Here is a 26,921-nt window from a genome sequence, read left to right on the forward strand (position 1 = left end):
TTCTGTATGGATGGGTGGATGGATGGATCTCTCCGTTGTGGGAGAATTGATTGTTGCAAGGTTTGTGAATGTTGACACTTAGGAGGTCAGTGATGAATTTAATGGTTGTGGGAAAGTGGGAGGGGTGGGGAGACATGCTATCTGCAATGAGCTGTTTTTCAACAGTGTGATGAACTCCCAGCAGGGTTTAATAATAGGAAATGAAAGCATAGGTCTCTGAGTTTGTTGCTTTTCATCCCTGGAACAAATACAATATTAGTAAGCCTGGCAGGGTTGGACACAATTTGCATTTCACTTAGTGTGATCAGAAAAATCTCAATAGCAAATGTACTTTCACTCATTTTAAAGAGGTATGTGCAACGATTGACTGACAGGTACTCCGTCAGATACTTTGGGTGAAATCTTCTCTGGCCATGAAATCAGGCTCACTACTAACATAACACACCCAAATGCCTTACAGAAGTATCAATGGTATTGTGGGTAAGGCAGGCACCAAGTTTTGACGAGTAAGACGAAAAAACTTGGTTTGAAAGTTATTGGTTTGGGTCAGTAGGTATAGGAGGGGGAGATGTCACTATTGTCGATACCAGGTAGACCCTGGAGGGACCACTAGTACCTGCATGGCAAGGTCAGTTGACAGACAAAGACAGTCATCGTTAAGCTAGTTAGGCTAGCAGCAGCTGGCTTGACTGAAGTGTTTTAGACTGGACTAGAGTTTGGAACAAGGGATTGGAGCAGTTGGCTTGCTGGCTATGTGTACAGTCTGCGTGGTCACAAAAAATAGGCAGCACACAGACGTCTGCATAAGGGTCTACATTGGAGCCTTATGGACATGGGTGGACGATGACATTACGTCACGTGGACCAAAGTGAACCGTTGCGGACACACGGACATGGAATTGGCCCATGTGGGCTCCCTAACAGGAGAATAACCCTGTTAAGTCACAGAAACAGGACAGGGACAGCCCAGAGGAAAGCAGCAGGGCAATTCCACCACAGAAAACCCAGAAAAGGAGAAAGAAGAACCAGAGCTGGTCATTGGTTATTGGACCTAAATGTTTCCAACTCCTGACGTGCCATCAACAAAAGAAGACCCCGGTGAAAAAGAGGAACAACACCACGGAAACAGCAATAAGAGAAGGTGGAGGTAACATAGAAAATAAAGTTAGAATGTTAAAAGTAAGTGAGAAATAAGTGTGATCATGTCACTGATTCAGTGTATATAATGAGAAATATTCAAATATAGTTGTAGTACATGACTTAGAACAAATGTATTGTCTGATAACCTTGAGCTGATGAAAGTGTGTGAAATGAATGTGTAAGGGAATGAAAGGTAGTGGAGGAAAGGAAAGCTCAGGGGAGGTCAAGTGGACACAGATGGCTGAATGGGAAATACTTTTATTTGAGCTTAATCATAGAGAGCTTAATTATAAAAAATGAATCAGGAAAAATCAGTTCATGACCTGAGATGTCTGGGGGTTATCACCTGAAGTAATAGAACTTAGTCGGTATTTAGATGATGTGTGTGTCCTGGTTGATCTCTAGTGCTTACAAAGATGTCCATATGGAGATTGTAAAGGTAGAAGAACACTAGATTTTTTCGAGATGTAGAAAGTTAAGGCCCTTGCCGAAGGGGCTGAACTGTCCTCCCTCACTGTGTCCACACTTTTTGCTCCCTGTCTGTCTGTGTGCAGTCCACATCCTCCTCCTCGTCATCATTATCCACCTGAATATTACTTTCTGACCTGTTGAAAGTACTCTGTCTGAGTTATGGAAGGATATTGTGCGACCTGTTCCTCTATCTAGCCACATTTTCTTCGGCCAAACGTCTCTAAAGGCTTTTGACGGATTCGGAAAAACACAGAAAATCGAACCTGTTCTGAAAACTTTTATGGCCGATAAAAGTTTCTGACTCAGTGTGCAAATGTGATTGGCACAGTGTGAGGTGGTATTTATTTTTAGACGTGGGACAATTTGGGAGGCAAAAAAAATGGATTCGGTGTGGAAAGACCTTCACCCATAATTTTTAGGCTGTGACGCTGTGTTGCTCTGATCAAAAAAATGTATCCTGAAGACTATCGAAATATCGTATCTACAAAAACAAGGGCGATCAGCGTTTGTCTGCAATTTTTTCATTTCTTACTTTCCTACCCGGAGTCATTGCGGAGTCATTGAATACGCAACGCTCGTAACTTCTGCGTCAGACACCAACAAAAACAGCTGTCCTTTTATGAAGGCATGATATGTGGCCATGGGTGCCAACAGTATGTAACAGCATCTGACGGCATCAGTGGGAAATGTTTCCTGTGAAAACAGAAGTGTATTTTGAAAAGACAATGCATGTAACAGGCTGAAGTTGACACATCGACCCAAAACATTAACGATGGACACACCCAGGCTACCTTGCACGTCATATGTAGACATGGAAAGTCCACGATCAAGTGGCGATATGTCACAAGGTCAGACTGAGAATGTGTGCACTTAAGGCCTTATTTTTCAAAATCCATGGAGGTTGTGAATAGAGGGGAAGTAGGAAAGGATAAAGGATAGAATTGTCCAATTTTATGAATAATTCTGTTTGACTGCATTTGATTATTATTACCTATTTACTGCTGTGAGGTTTTGCATTATGAAATAAAGTACACCATCTGCAGTTTAAGTGAGACCTTCTTCGTTATCATTATCAGTATTTCTCTAAAGAATCATGTAACCTCTCCTCAGTGATGTCAGAGTAAAGACTGTGAGAATCTAGGTCAGACCCATAAATGAAAGCTCTTGTCAGTTTGTCTAGACTCTAAAAGCAACGTATCCTTACCAGCAGAAGGGTACTTGCAGCAATCAATCAATCATTTATTTGTCACATGAAATCATACAAGGTACAACTCCAGTGAAATGCGATCCTGTCAGCTCCTTCAGCTTGTGAATTGCAGTTTATTCCTTTTTTGCCTCTCCTTACATTGTAGGCTGCTGCTTATTAAATGGTGTGTCAGGAGTGAACAAGGAAGCAGTCCTGAGCGGTCTTTTGAGGAGGCAGGTTGGGGTGGTGGATGGGTCATAAAATACAGGACTTTGCCCTGGAGACACCTATTTTGAACCGATTGAACTATGAGTCATTTTAAGGTATGTCCTTTCCATGTTTCCTTTCCTAAACCTAACCACAGTAACTTCACTCATCTAAACCTTTCCTTCTAACATGATAGGCTGTTGCTTTATAGTTGGTGTGTTTATGGCTTGTGGCATGGTTCTGGTGATCCAAACTTTCTAGTTGTGAATTGATTAAACTCCAGTTTTGGGCACAGTTGCTTCTGTTGTTTTACAAATTTAAACCACCAGACTAAGTGAATTCATTTGTGTTGTCAGTGACATCTGCAATTGTGTCCTGGGATGTGCTCCAGACTCTGATTGGCTCCATCTCTCACGTCACTAGGGGCACGCATTGTAGTTTGTTTACATTTCATGACCTCAACAAGATTGCCGCATAGTCATGTAGTGGCAATTTTTTTCTTTTCGTACTTTCAAACCCGTTCTTATTCCGAGGTCGAGATTGTGCCAATGGGCGATCCGATCGGCCATCGGCGATAGATGGGTTGCTTCACAATGTCTTCTTTAAATGATGATGCAGTGTGAGAGAGCGGGGGGGGGGGGGGGGGTCAACGCCTCCGCCCGCTTGACACTAATGCGCATGTTGCGGAGCGGTGAACAAACCAAACAACACAATGTCAGGAGAAATTGAAAAGATATGGTGTCTATGTAAAGTCAACTTGCTTTTAAAACCCAACCACGGGCGTTTTTTGTTGAAGGAAAAAAACGTCAATTCGCAGTGTTGTACCGACATAGTGCATTATTTTTCAGAGACTGCATGCAAACTGTAAATTTCCTGTGAAAATGGAAGTGTATTTTGAAAAGACACAGTGTATGTAACAGGCTGAAGTTGACAGTGTCCTGAAAGGGCAACAACGGACGCACCTAGGCTAACTTGCACATTATATGTGGATGTGGAAAGTCCATGACCAAGCGGCGATATGTCACAAGGTCGGGGTGAGAATGTGTTGTACTTTCAGCCCTATCCCTCAAAATCCAAGGAGGTTGTGAGTAGAGGGGAAATAGGAAAGTACTGAGGATAGAATTTGAATGACTTTGAGTCATTTTAAGGTAGGTCCTCACCATGTTTCTTTTCCTAAACCTAACCTCCATAACTTTATAATAATTACATAACTGTACATTAAGGATGTAACATCATTCGAGGGGCGCTATCTCATACGATATCATACGAACTGTTCTTTGAGGATACATTGACACATTGTTTTGATGCAAAGCTCGTTGCAAATCGGCAAAGTATCCCTTTAAGTCTGGCCACCAAGTTTGCTAGTGAGAAGTTACTGCAGCAGAAGACAGTTAATGTCTGAATGAATCTCCTTTGCACCTGATTAGAAATTTGTTACATGAAAAAATAGGCATGGTAATCTTTAACACTTTAATATGAGGGCTGGTTTGGAGTGCCAGGGTAACTAAATGTTTGGCATCTTTGGTTGATGAAACAATATTTCCTTACCACATAACAGAACTATGTGAGTGTATAGGCTGACACTGACGGTGCCTCGCTGTCCATCACACATATATATGTGTTCTTTACATGAGCAGAGACAGTTTCCTACCCATGGGACAAATACTGTGCCCCACCCCCATTCCTCTTAGTTGCTCTGCACATGAGTAAGGTCATAGTGTCCCGACCACAATTACTGGCCATAAGCTGAATAGCCATTTTTTGCTGCTGTCGTCAGGATAATCTGTTGGCTTAAGTACTCTTCCTTTTTACACCCCCTTTTCCTTGGTCTTAGCTCAGCAAATAGTGTGGAGGGACAAGGCAGACCAGTTAAAAGATGAAAAACTCAATGGGAATCATTTACTGGGAGATGTAAATAACAACATAGCCATGTCAAACAAATTTCCAAATGAAATATAGGTGGGTTGCAATGTAAATTATCTGTACAAACTTAAGTTTAGTTACAGCTTCCTTTAATTGTCCTACATATTTGGCAGTTTACTGTACATACATTCAATTTAAATTTACAAGTCTGAATGGGCGGGGCGATTGTAGCTCAGCCCATAGAGGGTTGGGTTGGGAACCGGAGGGTTGCCAGCTCAAGTCCCCACTCCAACCAAATATGGAGCGTGGCCTAGTCGCTATAAAGGCTCCAGTTTGCTCAGGTCCCCTTGAGCAAGGCACCAAACCCCCAGCTGTTCAGGGCTCCTGTCCATGAGCAGCCCCCTCACTCTGACATCTCTACATTTAATGCATCTGTAGGTCCTTTTTGTGCATGTGTGTGTATTTGGGGCCATGTGTATGTGACAAATAAGTGACAAAATTAAATTTTCCCTCAGGGATTGAAAAAGTTTTTCTTTTTATTTATCTTCTTCTTCGTCTTCTACTTCTCCAGTGTGAACAGATCAGAGTTGCACACTTGTAGTTAAAGTGGAGAGCTGCGCCTTGTCAAAATAAATCCAAACCTATATGACTGGACCATGTAGGAATTTAATTTGAAAGGACAGACACAGGAAGTGGCCACGCTCAGCAGTCAGACAGGAGTCAGGTTAATTTCCAGGGCTGGTACCTGCGGTTATTCCACAGGCTAGTTAATAACATGTCGGGCAGGAAATCCAAAGTGTGGGATCATTTTGAGAAGGTGAAGGACGAACCCAAGGTGATATGTAAACTCATTTTCATTGGTTGACTACAAACATGACGTATCATCTGAAACATGGAAGTAGCTACATGCCCATTAGCCCACAGCGTCATTAACAGGCGGCTCGCTCAGTGTGTGACGTGCACTTGTAGATAAAATATAGGCCTATATTAATGAAGGTTCATTAGTACGGTTTTGTATTTCTCTGTAATGTAGCACAGTGTTAACAATGTTACTGATACTATTCTTTCTCACACCTTCAACTCAAACCACTGTGTTGCCCCACCCAAGATATATCATCTAATAATTATATTAATATTGTAAACATGCGGCCGACTAGATGACTAATGGCCCTAAATGACGACTTTTGGTTGACTAGGAAATTTCATAGTCTGGTGCAGCTCTATGTTTTACTCACCTAAATCAATTTCTATTCATCTTCTGGAAAACTTTGAAAACTGCAGCCCAATCATTTGCTATATGAAGTGTCTCCATCATGAATACACAGTTAGGTGGGAAGCACAGTAAGTCCTGATAAAACAATAACCAATCAAGTAATCTACATGTACTGACCACACACATCAATTAGCTTCCTCCAGAGGTCCTTGTTAACTTTATAAAGTTGACAGCTAGAATAAAACACTCATTGAAATGTGCCAGTTCTAAACAATAGATGAATATGAGATGTGATATGAAGAGTATTATTGATGGTGAGATATCCTCCAGCCTGTTCTTACATGGTGATAAATAACACTAGAGTTAAGTGCTCTGCTTTTCAAACTATGGCTGATATTTTTCCAGCCCTTTGTGTTTTACTTATACAGCAGTTTGGGGAATGTATTTCTGTTAATACTGCTGTATGTGGAATGATTGCATTCTGTCTTTTGTCCCCAGATTTCTAATAGATGTAGCCAATTCAAACTTGACTGCAAGTTTACCAGATTGTACCCATTTCTGTTCATACTTCATACTTATTTCAATCCACACAATTAATTTAGTGACGATCTAATATCCTATGAGCCGTACGGCAATTTTCAACCTCACATCATTTGGTAGTATAGCGGACATTTGACAGATAATAATGGCCTCATTTCTCACTGGGTATTTAATTAGATTACTGTTTTTATGCATTATGGTGATTGATGGTCATGGGAGGGGTTAATTGCGACACTTGGCTTTTGAATCAATCTCCCCCCCCCGTCATGTCAAAGATAAATACGCTGGTTAGGTCTCCACACACAGGGAACAGACACAGTCGCTGTTGCATCCTGTGTTATAGACTTGACCATGTTACCAGCCATATCTCCACCATGTGTCCCTAACTTCCTCTCTATATCTCTGTGACACACACACTAACAGACACACACACACAATCATGCAAGTCAGGGTTCCCGCAGGGTCTTAAAAAGTCTTAAAAGCATTGAATTTATGAATTTGGAAATAATACCTTAAAAAGACTTGAAAAAGTCTTGAATTTTGATATCTGGGTCTTAAAAATTGTACTGTATGTAACTTATCTGTATCACATTTCTCGTAAAAAGTTTCCTTTGTCAACCACAATTATTTTGATCAAATAACGTAAATAAAGAGCCAATAATTGAGAATGCAACGCAGCCCCGGGGAAAATGCTGATTCACACTCCAGAACAGAAGGTGGCGGTAATGCACCAATAAGCTGGATGCCAACCGCCGTTAAAAATAAAGAAGAAGAAGAAAACCTCGCGCTAACAGCACCACAACACAAACACAGGGGAATATGGGGAAATGTAAATTTAACGAAGCGTGGATGGATAAAATTTCTTTCCGTCATTGGTTAAAACCTGTGGTAGACAACGTTTTTGAGGCTTACTGCACCGTGTGCAAGAAGAGGATTCAGCTCGGAACAATGGGATTGAAGGCGTTAGACTCTCATGCCAAATCGACCAAGCACATGAAGTATGTCCGAGGAAAGGAACAAACTCCTTCCATCACCGCTGGGTTCCCACCAGCTAGCCACCTAGCTGCTAGTGCTCCTGCAGCCCCTCCTGCTACAACCACAGCTAATGTTAACGTTAGAGTTGATCTACGCATGTCTTTCGGTTTCACGCCAACGCTGAAAGCAGAGGTGTTGTGGACTCTTCACACCATTGCCAAACACCAGTCCTACAATGGAAACGAGGGTATTTCAGAGCTTTTCAAGTGCATGTTCCCCGACTCCGACATCGCCGGCACCTTTACTTGTGGTGCCGACAAAACGGCTTACATAGCCAAGTTTGGGTTAGCCATTCACATCAAAGATGAACTGGTGTCCAAAGTCAACAAATCGCCGTTTGTTCTGATGTTTGATGAGAGCCTCAATGAGATTACGAAAACCAAGCAGCTGGATGTGCACGTCCGCTTCTGGGATGAGGGGCAGGTTCATTCAAGATATTTGGGCTCCCAGTTTATGGGACACTCCACTGCACAGGACTTGCTGTCCCACCTCAAAGTAAGTCTAATCAATTTTTACTATAAATGTTTATCAGTTTATATATTGATAGACTCAAATTTTGTCCATAAGACTTATTTAGCAATGTTACATGACCAGTTAGGTACTTCCCTTAGCAATATGTGCTCATCCAGTCCTCTTATCTTGAGTAATCAAAACACAACCCTTTTTTTCTCAGGAATGCATGGACAAACTGGACCTCAGGGGCTTGGTGTCCCTCTCAATGGATGGGCCCAGTGTGAACTGGAAACTGTTCGATCTTTTCCAGAAAGAACAAGCTAAACAGTACGGAGGTGAGGAGTTTATAATGCTATTACTAAACGTGTGTGAGTGAGTGTGTTTATGTGATCCACTGTTGTATTAATTTGGTTTCTAATATCAAGTTTTGCAATGAAACCCTCAGGTGTTCAGCTTGTTTGTGTGGGGAGCTGTGGCCTGCACACGCTACACAACGCGTTCAAGTGTGGGTTCACTGCATGGCAGCTGGACAAGTTGCTCAGAGCAATGCACACATTGTTCCACAATGTGCCTGCCAGGAGAGAGGATTACATCACAGTAACAAAGTCCAGTGTGTTCCCCCTGTCCTTCTGTGCCCATCGTTGGGTGGAAAACCTACCTGTTGTCGAGAGAGCCCTTGTAGTCTGGCTATCACTGCTCCTGTACATGGAGACTGTGAAAACGAAGAAACTCCCGAACCCTGGAACCGGTAGGCCCTTCTGCTGTGAATAGGTCTGTGACTGTGTCCTAACCCTGGTGGTGGTGTGGCCTTGTCATAGTTTTTGTAATGTACAGCTAAGTTGAAATGTCCTGCCTCTCTCTGTCTGTCTTTGTCTCTCTCTCTGTCTTTCTCTCGCTCTCTGTCTCTCTCTCTCTCTGTCTTTCTCTCGCTCTCGCTCTCTGTCTTGCTCTCGCTCTCTGTCTGTCTTTCTCTCGCTCTCTGTCTCTCTCTCTGTCTTTCTCTCGCTCTCTGTCTCTCACTCTGTCTTTCTCTCGCTCTCTGTCTCTCTCTGTCTCTCACTCTGTCTTTCTCTCTCTCTCTGTCTTTCTCTCGCTCTCTGTCTCTCTCTCTGTCTTTCTCTCGCTCTCTGTCTCTGTCCGTCTCTCACTCTCTCTCTCTCTCTCTCTCTCTCTCTCTCTCTCTCTCTCAGCATCCTATGACACCTTTGAAGCAGCCATGAAGGATCCTCTCATATTGGCAAAACTGCAGTTCTACACGGCACTAGCCAGGACCTTTACTCCCTTCCTGAAAAAATATCAAACGGATGAGCCTGTGCTGCCATTCCTCTCCAAGGACCTGACCGAGTTGATGATGGTAATAATTTACTGTATATTATATCGGCAGCACTGCACATTATAATCACCACTGATTAGGCTCAATTGATATGTTTTTGACAATATGGAGTTTGTGGTAAGTATGTGTAAAAAATAATGGATACATTGTGCATCATAACATTTGTCTGTTGACAGAGTCTATTCAGACGCTTCATCAAGAGAGAAGTCCTCCACGACATCACTGCCCTGCAGCTGACCAAACTGGATGTCACAGACAAGACCATCTGGCTCAGCCCACAAGACATCAGCGTTGGTCTAGGTGCCGAGTCAGTCCTTAAGGTAGTGTGAAGTTTTAAAAAGATCATTTTACAAATATGGTTAGGCTGCAACCAGGTCATTGTAGACATGTTCTATTCATGGCTAATTTCCCCCTCTCTCCAGAGCATCAAAGGTGCAGAGCTCAGGGTGCTAGAGTTCAGGAGAGAGTGCATGCAGGGACTGTGTAGCATCATCAGGAAAGTGCAGGACAAGAGCCCCCTCAATTATTTGACTGTTAGGCAGATGGTGTACCTGGATCCATCAGTAATGTACAGAGACCCAGAAAGATGCAGGAAGCACATGAAAGGGCTGGTTCAGAGGTTTCTCCAGGACAAACAGCTAACCGATACGTCTGCGCGTAGGAATAAGAAAGGCAAATTGTAGGCTACACATTAATTTATCATCAATTTGATTGGCTGGCAATGCCCAATGAATGCCCAATAGCCCAATGATTTATCAATGTTTTTCTCTATTTTCTCTTTGATCTGTTTTGTTATAGGGGATGTCATTCTCCAACAGTTTGACAGTCTCCTGTCCTTGGAGAGCCGAAGTGAGGACTTCCTCTCCTTTCCTCCCATGCAGAAGAGGCTAGACCTCTTCCTGAGCAGTGTCCTCAGGGAGCCCTATCCCGAACTGTGGGCCTTCTGCAAGAAGCTACTCATCCTCTCCCACGGCCAAGCTACGGTTGAGAGAGGATTCTCTATCAACAAAGAGGTGGAGTTCGACAACATACAAGAGGACACTGTGGTCACACGGAGGCTGGTGTGTGATTATAGCATGCAACATGGAGGTGTTACCCAGGTAAGAATGACCCCTGGCTGGACTAGAAATATGCTGTTGACATAGGAGTTGATAAACTCAAGAGGCCAACTATGTTGATTCTGTCACTGATTCTGGTTCTCTTTTCCCAACCCTATATCCAGGTTCCACTCACTAAAGAGCTACTGGCAAGTGTAGCAGCAGCCAGGGCCAGATATCGGGTCCATCTCGACACAGAGAGAAAGAAGAGGGGGGCAGAAGCCCAGGCTCTTAAGAGGAAGGGAGCAGAGGACCAACTTCAGGAGCTAAGGGGGAAAAGGAGACGCCTACAAGAGGTATCTGAGGGTCTGGCCAGGGATGCGGACAGGCTGGCAGAGGAGGCTGAGGGGAAGGCAGGGAGCAAGATGGCTGACCTAATCACAAGGTCCAACCTCCTGAGGAGAGGCCATAAGGAGAAATTGGCAGAACTGGCTGTCCTTGACAAAGAGATTGCTGCCAAGAGTGCAGAGCTTAGGAGTTGACTTTGTTTCTGGTGTTCATTGTTTATTTTGTTAATAGCTGGTTGGGGAAGAGTCTCCCCTGTTCTATGCTGCAATGGGGTGACACCCCCTCATCTTTACACAACCACAGATTTTTTAATTTATTTTCTATTTTTATTTAACCTGTACAGGAGTACTGTTGACTGCTATTTTGTTGAATAAACGAATACTCTGAAATTCAAGGATTTCATTTTTCTTTGCCGGTAGGGCTGTGAAATAGGCCGAGAAATAGGTATTAATTTTTGATATAAATGGTCTTAAAAAGGTCTTGAAAAGACTTGAATTTGACTTGAAGAAACCTGTAGGAACCCTGGCAAGTGCAGTGCATTGCCTCATGAAATCTACACACTAAGATAAAAGGATAAGGCAACAAATCCCATGAAAAGAAAGCCTGATATAAGTTAATGCTTTGTGCCTTACAGCTCTATGTTTGTACAAAAGTATTAAAGGGACAGTTCACCCCAAAATCAAAACTATACAGTCAGGTCCATAATTATTTGGACAATGATACACTTGTCATCATTTTGGCTCTGTACACCACCACAATGGGTTTTAAATGAAACAATGAATACCTGCTTAAAGTGCAGACTCTCAGCTTTCATTTAAGGCTTTTTTCGAAAATGTAGTATGAACCGTGTAGGAATGACAACCATTTCTTCACACAGTCCCCCAACTTTAAGGGCTCATAAGTATTTGGACAAACTAACATAATCATCAATTAAACAGTCAGTTTTAATACTTGGTTGCAAATCCTTTACAGTCAATGACTGCCTGAAGTGTTGGACACATAGGCATCATCAGATGCTGGGTTTCTTCCCTGGTGATGCTCTGCCAGCCCTTTACTGCAGCCGTCTGCGCTTCCTGCTCGTGTTTTGGGTGTTTTGCCCTCAGTTTTAGCTTCAGCAAGAGAAACGCATGCTCAGTTGGATTCAGGTCAGATGATATGACTTGGCCATTGCAGAACATTCCACTTCTTTGCCTTAAAAATGTCTTTGGTGGCTTTTGGAGTATGCTTCAGGTCAATGTCCATCTGCACTGTGAAGCATTGTCAAATGAGTTTTGAAGCATTTGGTTGAATCTGAGCAGATAATGGTGCCCCAAACACTTCAGCTTTCATCCTGCTGCTCTTGTCAGCAGTCACATCATCAATAAATGCAAGAGAACCAGTTCCACTGGCAGCCATACATGGCCATGACATAACAGTACCTCCACCATGCTTCACTGATGAGGTGGTGTGCGTTGGATCATGAGTAGTTCCTTCCCTTCTTCCTTCTCTTGTCTTCCCATCATTCTGGTAGTTGATCTTTGTTTTATCTGTCCATAGTATGCTGTTCCACAACTGTACAGGCTTTTTAGATGGTTTTTGACAAACTCTAATCTGGCCTTCCATTTTTAAGTCTAACCAATGGTTTGCATCTTGTGATAAACCCTCTGTATTTATTCTAGTGAAGTCTTGTCTTGCTTACAAGAGCAGCAGGATGAAAGCTGAAGTGTTTGGGGCACCATTATCTGCTCAGATTCAACTAAATGCTTCAAAACTCATTGGACGATGCTTCACAGTGCAGATGGACAATGACCTGAAGCATACTGCAAAAGCAACCAAAGACATTTTTAAGGCAAAGAAGTGGAATGTTCTGCAATGGCCAACTCATATTATCTGACCTGAATCCAATTGAGCATGCGTTTCTCTTGCTGAAGCTAAAACTGAGGGCAAAACACAAGCAGGAAGCGCAGACGGCTGCAGTAAAGGGCTGGCAGAGCATCACCAGGGAAGAAACCCAGCATCTGATGATGTCTATGTGTCCAACACTTCAGGCAGTCATTGACTGTAAAGGACTTGCAACCAAGTATTAAAACTGACTGTTAAATTGATGATTATGTTAGTTTGTCCAAATACTTATGAGCCCTTAAAGTTGGGGGACTGTGTGAAGAAATGGTTGTAATTCCTACACGGTTCATACTACATTTTTGAAAAAACCTCAAATGAAAGCTGAGAGTCTGCACTTTAAGCAGGTATTCATTGTTTCATTTAAAACCCATTGTGGTGGTGTACAGAGCCAAAATGATGACAAGTGTATCATTGTCCAAATAATTATGGACCTGACTGTATATTTTGTCTCTTACCTGCAGTGCTGTTAATCACTCTAGATTGTTTTAACGCGAGATGCCAAGTTTTGGAGATATCATCCGTAGAGATGTCTACCTTCTCTTCACTACAATGGCGATGCTGGGCGATTTGACCAACTGAGTTGCAGGTGACACCATCAGCCAGTTTGAGTTGAGCTCAGACCTGCCAGTTCACACCGCTGCAACTTTTTTATGCAACGTTACATTCTAAAAGGGTTTCATCTCGTCGTGAATCTTTGGTCTGACCTGGGCTTCAGGCCTTATTACGAATGAAGCATTTTATGATGAAAACTTGGGATATGCCGGTATTATTCTGGTCTTAAGCCGTATTCGGACGGGATCAGTTTAACGTGGAGACATGGGGTAAAGTAATTATTACCAGGGATTTTAATCCTGTCCGAAGGTGCCATGTCTGTAATCATTACGGATAATGTCAGTAGAAATTACGTCGACTTTTACCTTCTGTAAAACGGTCCGGAGAAAATACCTTGGGTAATATTAATCTGGTGCGAACACGATCCTCTGTAAAAAAGTATCCTCTGTAAAAATGTATGTAAATATTTGTCACGTCCTGTTTACAACCATTTTTCCGCATTTACAGCTAGTTTTCCGCGTTTTTTCGATGATGGAGGCGCTTGAGGAAGCATTCGGTGTTGTCGGCAGTCGTGATAGTGGACGTTCTTCTAATGATCGCATAGACCTAGGTGGGAGACCAATCAAAAAGGTCGAGAAGAAAGCACTTTTCAGAGCCACGAGACTTCTGGTTGTGTTCGGTAGGCTTAATATAAATCTGTATTGCTAATTGTATACACAATCCTGATCATGGGCAATATGTCATATTGGGCTAATAAACGTAACACATACAGGAAGCAACGTAGCAAGCACATGCTGACAGGGAGGTGACACTAGGGCGCAGACCGAGTTACCACTCCCATCTCTGGTAGAATTACGGAGATTTCTTGTCCCGTGCGAATTGGACATTTATATTACGGACATCCTGTGGTAAACTGACATTAGTCCACATCCCTATGTAAAACTAATCCCATCCGAATAGTACTTTAAGAGCATTCTTGGGACGTGTATACAGCATATTCAGAGTATGCGTCTCAGTTGGGATTTTTACTGCAGTTTGCGACACACGGCATCTTGCCTGTTTATGGTCAGGCTGTGAGTTGTAAGAGAGATGCATGTCCAAAAGAAAAGCCCACATTTCTGGTTGGAAGAAGAAACACACCTGCTTAAAAGCATTATGAAAGACTTGGATATCAACAACTTTTTGATATGTGTTAGTCAAATGCGGACCTTTTCACGAAGCTGGTTGAAGGAATCAAAAAGGAAGGCTGTGTTTGCATGATCAAACAAGTCCGCCCTTGATGGAAAACTTTGAAAAATTATATTTTGATGCAAAGACATGGCACAAGAGGCTCCAGCCTTTTATATGTTTATTGGAGTATGCATGGTGGCACAACAGAACATTAAAGGAATAATCGTTTTCATCAGCCATGTAAACAGCTTAGTAGGAATATTGTCTTTGTTGGAATAAGCACAGAATCTGTAATATTTTGTGCATGTAAATGTAGTCAAAAGCTTTTAGGATGAGGAATTCAAACATTTCACTCTTTTGACAGCAAAGTATAAAAGATTGTTTATAAAGAAAAGGTCAATCCCGTCTTTATTGTTGGGAACGCCTCCAGAAAGTCTGGAGAAAGTTATCAGCGAATTCCCTTTCATCCAACACAGTCATAATAAAGATAATGTTAAACACTTTCAAGGCAGTCAGAATCGATGGGTGCATTTCTGTCCGTTTATATGGAATATATCGACAGCACATCTGAGCAGCCAGAGCACATGTGGGGGGTTAAACACGTGCAAAGAGGAAGAGTCTGAGAGAGGCTGCACTTCTGTCAGACCCTTAAACAATAATCAATCAATTTCATATTTATGCTCGGCATTGGAGAGAGGCAGAGAAAGAGTGGGGGACAGAGAGAGGGAGAGAGTAACAAGAGAATGAGCGGGTGAGTAAAAGCTCTTTTGGACCAAGTACAAGGAAAGGCTTTTACACTTTAAGTGGTAAATGCACGCAGCTGCCATGTTTGTATGTAGGCTGTGTTGCTTCAGGCTGGCGTTTACTTGCTGTACATTGACTCGTGTGTACAGAACACTGATATTATGCCTCGTGTTACATATGTCTTTTCATCATGTTAAAAAATGACCCACATCTACGAGGGCAAACAAAGATTTTGACATAGCTTCTTTCTAGTGGATAATCACAGATTTTGTTCACAGTGTAAGCTTACACACTGTACATATTTCTAAATATTATTATTGAATATTTCCTCATCTCATCTCAAGGTCTGTTAAGCAGCTTTGGAGCCTGCGAACCTGCTAAGCCCTACCCCTTTGTGATGGTCCGACAAGCTGTCTGATCACCACAGAACACAATGAATATAAAGGAAAACTTTGCTGATATTGAACCAGCTGTGTGGCATCACAGTGTGTGCAGATGAACAGTGTTTGGCTTCGTCCCCGTGCTGCTGCCAGCACCTGGACCTCGGCCGCCGGACGGGCAGGAATCTCCAGGGGAAGTCAAACACCGTTCATCTGTGCACAATGCGATGACACACAGCTGGTTCAATATCAGCAAAGTTTTCCTGCTTCCCTTCACTGGTACCTGTACAGCAGGGTCGGTCTTAAAGGAGTTTTTGAAAACTAGTGAATACATTGATCACAAAGAAATCAAATTTGTCAAATCAAATTCTGTAACAACTGGGCAGCTTCATCTGCCGATGAAGGTCATGTGATATCATCAAAGATAAAAAAAAAATGAGGAGCTGAAACCATACTTGGGAATACAAGTCAGAATATTTCTTCCTGCACTGCCTTTGATAATTCATTTATTGAAATGCACTTCTTGTGAGTTGCCCAACTTTATGAAAGTGCCAATCTAAATCACTGGAGTATTTCTTTCATTTTTTTTAGTGGTTTTAAAACGGTTTTCTCTAGGGAGGTGAAGCCTTGGTCGGATCAATGGGAGGTTAAGTTTGCTATTTCTATGAACTCATGAGTTTTTATTCCAAAGTATGACCCTCTTGGTTTTTGAAGTTTTTTTTTTTTTAATTGTAGCTGCTTTGTAAAAGCCTGTGGCCCTGCTAAATATTGTCCATTTATTCCTTGAATATGATCATTTTGTCCTCTTTGTAAAACATTTCTATTATCACAACAATGCTCAAGTGTATATGATTTACTTCAGGGAGATATGAAAATCCTCTCGTCATACCTCATCTTATAAATACGTGGATAAAAATGATATTTGTATATTGATTCAAGGAACTGAGCTTTTATTTTTCATGTACTTTAAGTAATTGAATATTACTCTTTATTAAAGTAAGATAATGAAGTTATTCATGCCTGAAACTCTTCAAATAATTTCACGTGATGCAGCGGCATAAAGAGGGAGAAACTTTCCACCGTAAGGCTCTGAGATAACGTTATCTTCTCTCTTCTGCTTGATAATCAATAAGATACTTAATACGACACTAGGGCTGACCTTCGAAAAAAAGTCCAAAAAAGTTAATAACTTAAAAATTATGGTGAAAAGGTAGTTTCTTGCAACCCTAGAATTAAGATAAAAATATTCACAAACGAAAAAACACTTCTGGTTGCTGATAAGTAGTGTTTAACTTTTGATTTTTAACACTAAAAATTAAAACCCTCAGCGCACTGCAGCGCAAGCAGACAGATGCGCGACTCAGAGCAGCATGTGTCACTGACACCAGACTCAAGAGCGCAGCGGACCGGTGGAAAATGTCACCATCAGCATATTATTTTACATCAATGAAATCTATTTTATCATTATTTTGAGTCACATTGTTGCAAGAATTTAGTCGTCTGTGTTCAAGCAGGATAACAGGTCTCCATTCATTGCACGTAGGGCTTTCTATTTCCTTGTCGGAGATGTTTTCTTTTTTAATTACATGATAGCTATTCTCCCTTAACTCACCAGTAAAGAATACCTTTGTCCATTTCAAATAACCTGTGGCAATAATAATATCCTTGTTCTCTGATTTACTGTGAAACTTTTTTAGACAATTCATGCAAGAATCAGACCAGATGACTTCTTTACTTGGCCTAATGGGGCCGGCCTTTATTTGTCAACCAACCAAAAACAATCAATCAATTAAAAACACAAACTGGAACTGGAACATAAAATCTTACATGCCTAACAGACATTGCTTCTCGTTTACATATGTTTACATATGGCTAAAGGGGAAAAAAACAACCGTAAACGGACGGCATGATTAAAATTGCACACAAAAAGTATCCGAGCGGCGGGGTTAGTGCAACACTCAAGGTCCCCCAAAAAAACGGGAGAAAAAAAGGCCTAATATTCGAATTTTGTTTTTAACAATCGAATCCCGTGCCATCGAATGAAGCTTCGAAGCTTCGAATTTTTTGGGTCAGCCCTATACGATGCAGTCTTTGGCTTCTGTTTGATCTCTAGTGCTGTTAAAAAATTTTATTGCACGTTTCTGATACGTCGTTAGCGGCATTAGCTTGTTTAATTTAATGCATAAATGCCGATGTCACACTGAATGTTCCGCTTAGCCCTGTTCAAACTTTAAAACTTTATAAGGAAAAAAAATATAGCTGAATATTCATACTAAACAGCCGAATCTGACGCAACTGAAATAATTTTGAGTCAGGTACAGCCCTAATTTTGTGTGCGCAAGAAATGTCCAAATGTATAATAGATAAGCAAGAATTAAGGAGTATGAGATGTGAGCTCACTGGACATATTCAGCTGTCCCAAAATGCAGTGCAGCTCTTCAGACTGTCCAATGGCAGACTGTGAGGCATATGGTTAAAATAATTAACCGGTTGAATACATACGAATGATGGCAACTGAAGTACAGTCCGGGAAAAACGTGGGAGCTCACATATATTATGTACTGCAGAAAATATATCTGAAATATTTCAGATTAATTTGCCTTAAAATGATACAAGAAAATATTACATAGAGTGGAGGAGGTAATGTTGATTTACATTTGTGATAAACAACTTTCATTCGATGGCAGCATGGACCAGTAACGTCATGATCGTTGCAATCGTGATGCAGAGGAGATGTGTTTTTTGAGTGTGTACTGCTGGTAATGGGGTGTTTCATTCATTGGTGGCCCTAAACATTTGGTGCCCTAGACGACCCTCCCCCTCAGCACTCCTCCTAATTTTTACTGAATAGAACGCTTCAAGGTACAGATCAATGCAACCTCTGTGAACTGTTCGTTGTGGTGCCTGCTGCTCAGATGAAACCATAACTAGCTCTCCTCCTGCCGATTTCAACACAGCTTTTTTTTCCATGTTCTTTCTCTTCTCATACACTCCTCTCAGTAGTGTGGTGGTAGTTGAGTGGGCACCAGAGAGCTTCCGTTGTTTTGACATGATAACGATACAGTGTGTTTGTGGGTTCACATGATGTTGGATAACTCGTCCATCTTCCTCAGAGCAGGTAAAGAGTAATGAGCTGGGGAGGGGGGAACCCAGAAAAAAATGCCTCTTTACTGTTAATTAGGCTTTTCTATGTCATTATGTTGTTGTGAAAAGATAAATATTTTGATTTTTTTTCTTTCCACATTTTTGCTGCCCCCTATGGATGACTGCACCCTTAGCGTTTTCTTATGCTGCCTTTGCCACGGGCCGACACTAATTTAATTGTTAACTTAAGCACATACTGATTGAGTTTGTAGTATGCAGTACGTTAGTATGCTATTGCAAAGACAGCTACTTTTAAAGTACCCAAATTCACGGACCTACAGGTGGCGGTAATGCTCCAATAAGTGTGTCAGTAAATGCAGAGAAGAAGAAGAAGACTGCTGCCAAGAGAACATGGGTGTAAACAATGCACATTTCAAAATTTTCAGAAAATGGTCTCTGCAAATGTCTCGTGGAAGAAAATTTATTTTAGACCTCAAAGTTACACACACTGCATTTTGGTAAGTAATACTCAATGTAAACTAAGATAAGTTTCTTTGGTGAACTCCTCAGGGCACCTTTAACCAACATGTACATCTTCCCCTAACCTCGACCAGGTGCATTGAGTTGTCTAAACATAACTTTAAAAACATTAATAATGCTGTACTTGTAGATATTACATTGCAACAACCACAACCACACTGCAACATTACCACTGGGCCTGTAAAACCACAAGGACTTTCTTCAAAATGTTCCACAATTACAGGAAAGTCTTGAGGTGAGTAATGGCACATGAGCATCTTCACGTAACAAACAAGCCACATGGGGTCCATTTATCTCCTGAGGAGCTGAGCAACAGCACTGGCAGTGATGTGACACTTGACAAGCTTGCATACTTGCCGAGGGCGAAACTTTCTCCAGCTCCTGAGCCACTTCTCACCTTGTCATTGATTTCATTTTAATATTTCAACAACCAGAACTTCACAAAATGTGTTAAAAGACCACCGTGCTAAACATATTTAAAACTGTGCATGAAGAACAGTTTTAACGTTATCATAACTGGTGAATAATGCTGATTTATTTATTAACGCAACCCAATTAATACTATTCCAGCAAATCAAAACGAGGTAATATCAAAGCAGTGAAGAAATAGCTTATATAAAATAGATGCAATTAATTAGATTGAGCCTGTTGCATCTCTAAAATCAGTCACAACAGAGTCAACAGTCAGCTAAAGCACCCACAGCGAGATTCAGCATGCGTGTGTGGCCTGAGAAAACCGAAATCAAAGACCTCGCCCTGGTCATGTCAACGCCATACGTTTATCTGAGGAGCTCTACGGGAGCACATATCCTTTGTCTCATATCAGATGAGATGCCCGTTCAGTACAAGCTGATGGAACAAGATACAGAGAGGGGACTCTGTGTAAGCCATCATATGCAACAGTGTCTTTATCTACAGATCTGGACATCACAGCCCCAAACCCCTCGTCAGACAAAATCCTCTCCTCCCTGATCGATACACCACCAAGCAAAACAACGGTGTTGGGTGTAGCCGTCTCAAATTCTTCATCACTTATGCTCTCGTTTGTTTTTGTTTTTTTTTTTGTTTTTTTTTTTTACATCACCCAACCCTTCCCTATCTTATTTTCCATTTGCATCCGTGGCTTGATCATCTCCACCCAGCCAGTAATGCCCAGACCTGTGTGTGTGTGTGTGTGTGTGTGTGTGTGTGTGTGTGTGTGTGTTTGTGGATTTGTTTTTGGATGAGCATACATGCTTTCAGCCCTGTCTGTGTGTGTATGTGCATGCCCTGATTAGTGCCTTAGTATGTTCTCTTATCTTATTTTGGGCCATTATTGTCAGGCGTATGAATTCCTCTGTGTGTCTGCGTGTGTGTGTGTGAATCTCTGCTTGGAAATGTGCATGGGAGTGTGTGTGTGCAGATCACAGGGGTAAACCCAGAATCAATGGGTTGGAGTAGGCTATGGTAGAAGTTTTATGTGTGTATGTGTGTGCGTGTGTAACCGGATCGGCCCGTCTCAGCCCCTCATTAGTAGCCGGGCTGTGGACACCAGAGGCCTCCGAGAGGCTCATGCAGATGAGCAGAAACCCGAGGAGCTGTGGTGGGAGCTGGTGGGCGAGACAGCAGCAGTTAGCTCAGGAGCTAATGAACGACAAGCACGTCTCTCCTCTCTTTCTCTCTGTCCTCTTCCATCTATGTGTCTCTGTTGCTACTGTGCCTCTTTTGTTCAGTGTCTTGTCCTTGTCTCTTAATTAGTCTTCCTCCTGCTTTGTCTGTCTCCTTTTCAACAAAATGCGTCATGGAGACCCATTTTTTTGCCTCACACAAAGACAACTCAAGTGACCATTCGCTAAGCCTTGCCCCCAACTCTTTAATTTTCAATTTGCTCATAAAACAACTCGATCAGAAAAAATTAATGCGTTAACATTTGTACATTATTATGTAGCAGACTCTGTGTTTCAACAACACTGTGGTTAAGGTGCAGTTAGGTTTAGATTAAAAAAACACTTAATTATGGTTGAGAAAAGATAATGTTTTAGTTTAAAATTGGGGCACAATATCCACTGGGCAAGGATGTCTGAGTAACAAGAACAACCGCTCTTCATGCTGTGGATACACAGCAACATCTCTCTAAGTCATAACTGGTTTTGTTCTTTGTTGGTCTTGAACAATGGTCTGCAGTTTAGCAGATTACAAATACCCCTTTGTCAACCCTCGTGCTGGCTCAGCTTGGTTTGGTTTGACTTGGCACATCAGCCTAGCAAAGGCCCCCTTTATTTTGCTTCGAGTGTTTTTCCCATCACACAGCAGAGCAGGAATAAGGAGTTTACCTGTTGGCTGTTTCTGCTGGTCCTCTTCTCCCCTATGGTATTAGTAGACTTGATTTATTGAAGAAAAGCTGCAAACACAGTTTATCTAATTCGCTGATAAACACATTTGATTTCCAATAGATTCTTCACAATAAAAGTCCCACATTATTTTAAAGCTTTTATTGTAAATGGAAAAATATGGAAATGTTTAGCAGTTACTTAAAGTGATTCCTTTGTAGCCGAAAGTGAACATGAAACCGTAAAATGAAGCAGTAAAAGAAAAAATAAAGCTACGAAAGCACTAGGAGCTGAACCCACCGAGACTTTTAAAAACGCCTTTCACTCTGGTCTCCTGCACAGAATGACATGAGTTGGGTATCGCAACACACACTTGTTTCAGGAGGAGAAGAGGTTCGTCGAGGTTGACGAGATATCACCACTACCTGCTTTGAGGTTGTTGGGCAGGACTGCAGAAGTGGTCCATCTTGGATAGGGTGCACTGCAGCTCGCCATGCTATATCTGACAAAGAAGACTCAAATTGGCGTGGCATGGTTTGACTTGGCATGGCCAAAAGTCCTAGTGGAAAACCCAGCTCATATAATAAGTCAGTCCAGACACGTTGATGGTATACATATGAACATGCAAATGTGACGTATTCATGGTTTGCAGAAACGTGTGATGTGTGATGATGATTTTCTTCTGGCAACTGGGCTGAAAGAAAACCTGAGTAGTTAATTCAGAAACAAAGAAGCAAGAAAAGAAAGGAAAACATTGTTTTTTTCTTAGCTAAGTTGGAAAAGTGGTGTTGACAAAAACAAAATAGGAGAATAGGAGTGCAATGGAAACACACTCAGAGAATAAATCATGACGTGCATGAGCAATGTGACTTTCAAGTAGCCACTGAAGAGAGAAAAACTGGTGGCAGACAAAAATGTAACTGTGGAGTGATGAGACTCAAGCATTGCTCAAATTAATACATAAAAGATAAAAACATTTGTGCACTGTAGCAGGGTTTATTGTGATTTTGTGGAAAGTTTTACGACTCTCTGCCCAAAAAAAGACATTTATTCAGTTGACAACGACCTCCATAGTGGCTGTAGGCCTCATGACGTTGGGAAGAAACAGTCTGAGGATATACGAAAGCCAAAAAATCCAGAGAGAAGATGTTGGGGTGGTCATACAGGTCAACAAAACATCAGACTTTGACATGGGAGACCACCGTTTGTATCCTATTTCTTACTGACAATCAATGTTGGTGTCTTTTAACTATGATCAGATGAGAAAACGCTTACATGGTTTGTTCAGGTGGGCAGCTTTAAATGACATATTGTATAGTTTAATGTGAAGGACTTCATTGATGTAGCTCCACTTCTTACTTCCCCTTTGTATCTCTACCAGCCTTTCTATCTCCATCAGTGCTGCCGAAGCACTTGAACACATTCAGCGTTGGGTGCATGAGTGACAGCAGTTCATAAATGGCCTACTTATAAGAAAGGAGCTGGGCAGAAAAAGAAACGACAACCTTACTGACTCATTACCTCCTCAGCAGCACCACGTGTTCCTCCATTTTTCTTGATCTCTGTACAGTCGTCTTACATTGAAAGCAGTCAGCCTTCACTGCCAATTGTTTCATTCTCACCACAGCGTAAAAAATTGTCTCCATAACATCTCAGAGTGGTCGACCTAGCAGGCAACGATAAGGGATGCACCAACTAGATAGATGGATAGTAAAAAAGTATTTAGTGAGCGTACAGCATGTGCTTTCAGAAACGTCCTGTGATGTCAGCAAACCACGTACAGCACAAACTGTGATACTGATATTACAGGTTCAGCTCAGTGTATTCTGATTTTACTTTACTGATTTCTCCCCTTAAAGCAACAAACAAAATGATTTTTCACAATTTTATGTCCCTGTGCATCCAAAAAATGTTTCCTGCTGCAAGAAGACACTGACAACCAAAGTTTAAAATATACAAGGTCCTTTGGTGACAGCTTCTGATAAAAATGTAGGAAAAAAATGAGAAGGCATAAATGAGCTACTGATTATGTGATTACTTTGTGATTATATGCCAGATTTCCTTTTAAGTAAGAACAAAACCAATAAAAAACAAAACATCCAAACGAAATGTGTGAACTTCACCTGCATACTTTTTTTAATTTGTAAAGATTTCATTTAATTTTATTTTCATTTCATTAATGAAGTCTTTATTTTATATTTAGATGAAAAATTGACAAATCCCTGTATTTTTTATCCATTCTGATTGGTCAGTCGTGGCATTCAGAGGTCCTGACAAGGAGATTCAGCTGTTGCCGGCAGTTTTTTTTTTCTTTCCTCCCGATTTAATTTATAAATCAATAAAAATCGTATAATTAATCAATATTCTGTCTCAAATTATTTATTTAACTGATAATTAGCCATGTAATAAGTGGGATGCGGGACAGTGTATAATGAGCCGGTGAATACTGTGAAAACAACTCCCACCGGCTCATTCTACATTATCCCTTACTTATTATACTTTTTTTTTCACTCTGTTGTCATACATACACAGGCCTGAACACAAACAGGACCTATACATGCATTAAATAAAGGTATGTCAGAGCAAGGGGGCTGCTTTGGACAGGCGACCCAAGCAGTGTTGGATGGGTCAAACAAATGCAGGACTTTCACCCAGGAGACCGGTGTTCATATCCTGACACAACGTTGACTTCTTCTAATGTGACTGTGCACATAGAAATGTAGCCTTGTGTGCATGTGTGTGTAGCATGCTACGCTAGTGACTGATCTGATGTGTCGTATGTGATGTATGTCATATGACATATGTAAAGTTACATTAGTGACATAAGTACTTTTAAATGCCAGACCATGTTGTTTTTCCTAAACCTAACCACATAGTATTGTTGACTTAACCTAACCAAGTAGGTTTGGAGCACAACTGCAACCATTTTATGACGTTAAGGACGTGTTTAAAACTGCGACCATAAAATGGTAAGATATGTTGTTTTGGGGTAGGACTGGGCGGTATGACCTAAAATTTATATCACGGTATAAATCGAATCCTTTCACGGTAACGGTATATATCGCGGTATAAATTTAAGTGTAAAAGTTATAATAAAAGTGTTTCTGAATGGGTTTTGTAGTCCCTTAGCAAAGCTAAATTGATAAAAAAAAAAAAAAAAATTTATTTATTTATTTTATTTTATTTATTTATTGTGCAGAATGCAGGTCTCAAAACTCAAAATTAAAACCCAGTACTCTATGGTGCAAAATGTCCCCTGGGATCTATATCAAAAGGTGATTTCCTTCTTTTAGCAAAATCCTAAATGACTGAGTTGTGTTTTTTCCACCTGGACCTTTATGCTCTGCCATTTCTCCTCTAATCATCACGCTGTAACCTGTGACAGGCTGCTATGATACCACAACTATCACACATTCACATATGGAGTTTTTTGTGGAGCCCCTAGCGTCACATAGGTTTACATTACCAAAGGTTTATGACAAACTCTCTTGCCGAAAACCAACTCACGTGCGCGCACGGCGAGAGAGGAGAGGGAGAGACGCTGTGCTGCTGCCAGAGGAGACACTGAATGAGTTCCCTCTGAGCGGTAAGTCGCTAAAAGAGTCTGAGAAGTCCGGGGCTGTTCATAAGACATTAACTCACTCACTCACAAGTTCTCCAGCAACACATGTTGCACGTGCTACGCTAAATCACAGACGTGAACCAGCTCCTCTTGCTCCGCTGTCTCTGTGCTCGCAGCCATTTTCACACTGAGGCAGGTGCGATGACGTCATCGGCGATAGGACGGTAGAGCGCAAATCTCTACCGTGGGCCAAATTTATATCATTTCTACTGTCTACCACATATACCGTGCAGCCCTATTTTGGGGACGTCATTTAAGTTGTTCTGGAAGTCAGTGGAAATTTGCAATAGACAGTCTTGCAAAACGCTATTTCAGTCATAATGATTAAAGCATTTCTGTTCATACATCTGTTTGTCCGTCCATTCCATTATCGTGAATACTAAATCTTCCGAATGCCTCAAGGAAATTTCTTCAAATTTGGCACAAACGCCCACTTGGACTCAGCTAAGAACTGATTAGATTTTGGTGGACAAAGATCACTGTGACTTCGTTTGTCTTATTCTTGTGATCGCCATATCTCAAGAACACCTCAAGGAAATTCCTTTAACTTTGGTACAAACACCCACTTGGACTCAACGTGAACTGATAAAATTTTGGTGGCTAAAGGTCACTGTAACGTCACAAAACATGTTTTTTGTCTAACTTAAGAATTAATGTGCTAATTATGACTAAATTTCACACAAATGTCTAATAGGATAAAGCAATGAAGTGATGAGATTTTATATCCTAAAGGTCAAAGGCAGACTTCACAGCAACATCATGATGTTCTGCAGAAACACTTTTCTGGCCTTTACACAATGCCATAACTCAGGAACAGAAGGAGAGACATTTGGTCGGAAGCTAAATCGGTGACACTAATCTTGAATTCCCACCTTGCACCTGTGCTATTGTGTAGATCTTCTTTGTTATTGGGTTGAAGTTGTGTGTAAAGCAACCACATTTTATAATGTTTAGCTTCTTTGCAGCAACATCCATATTTGAAGCATAGTCTTCTGTGGACAGACATGGATGTAAACTGCAACTGCAACTTTAAAATTTAACCGACATCTCATCTTTTCTAAACTTAACCAAAGAGCTTTTGTAGCCTAAATCTAAGACAGGAGTCTGGACACAAACCTGGGGCTCTGATGTCAAGGTCTTACTCTTCGAATGCCCGCCATTCTTCCCAACCGCCTCCTTGAGAAGCCTTCTTACGTCATACACGAATGTAGTGTTTCTTTACCTGACATCTGAACATAGTCCAGGTGATTATGTTGCCACAACAAATTAAGAAAAAAAGCATTACAGTAAAACACAATCATAATTTCCATGACACAGCCTTGTCATTCAGAGTAATAAAGCTGATTTATTCACAGACAAAAATCTAAATTGTAAATCTAAAGCAAAATGTAATTAAGACACATGAATGAAAGCTAAGAAAAGAATAAAAGATAACAGATTGCAGAAGTTTTTCTTCTCTGTTTGTCTGTTGCTCTCGCTCGCCTCCTCCCTCCACGCCTCCAGCTCATATCCATGTTTATAAAGAGCTGCTCTCCATTATCCTAATTGAAAAATGAGAGTAAAGTGCCACTTTATCCACAATACACAGCCATAACCCCCTCTATTCATCTCATGCACTACAGTTCGCCCCGAGGCAGCAAAGACAACACTTCAGTATCCCAGCCAAGAGATGACAAAGTAAACTATACAGAAGTGTCTGCATTACATAGATTAAGACCTGTATATGTTTTTCCATCTGCCCAGAAAACACGTGCAGGACAGCAGAAACACACACATACAACACACAAGTGATGATTCATATGGTCATTATTTTT

At 41.3% G+C, this 26,921-nt stretch overlaps 2 protein-coding genes across 3 annotated transcripts in view; one reads left to right on the top strand and one right to left on the bottom strand.

The window, feature by feature from the left end:
• The window catches only part of ntrk1 (neurotrophic tyrosine kinase, receptor, type 1), a 72,506-nt gene extending 63,612 nt beyond the window's left edge, over positions 1–8,894 (bottom strand). The window contains exon 1 of one of the 2 annotated variants that reach the window (XM_033640321.2): positions 8,766–8,894. The gene's annotated coding sequence lies outside the window, so the exon portion shown is untranslated. Of the gene's footprint in view, positions 1–2,814; positions 2,978–8,765 lie in introns of those variants that run through there. The other variant, XM_033640322.2, reaches the window with a different exon arrangement.
• LOC117265688 (uncharacterized) lies at positions 7,865–11,219 on the top strand. Its single transcript, XM_078171418.1, has 8 exons — positions 7,865–8,149; positions 8,328–8,442; positions 8,553–8,855; positions 9,298–9,461; positions 9,617–9,760; positions 9,863–10,097; positions 10,239–10,540; positions 10,663–11,219. Exons 1-8 carry the CDS (start codon positions 7,865–7,867, stop codon positions 11,017–11,019), a joined length of 1,905 nt encoding a protein of 634 aa, XP_078027544.1. The 3' UTR covers positions 11,020–11,219.
• The last annotated feature ends 15,702 nt before the right edge of the window (positions 11,220–26,921 follow it).

Source organism: Epinephelus lanceolatus, chromosome 10, assembly GCF_041903045.1.
Source record: "Epinephelus lanceolatus isolate andai-2023 chromosome 10, ASM4190304v1, whole genome shotgun sequence".
NCBI lineage: Eukaryota > Metazoa > Chordata > Actinopteri > Perciformes > Serranidae > Epinephelus > Epinephelus lanceolatus.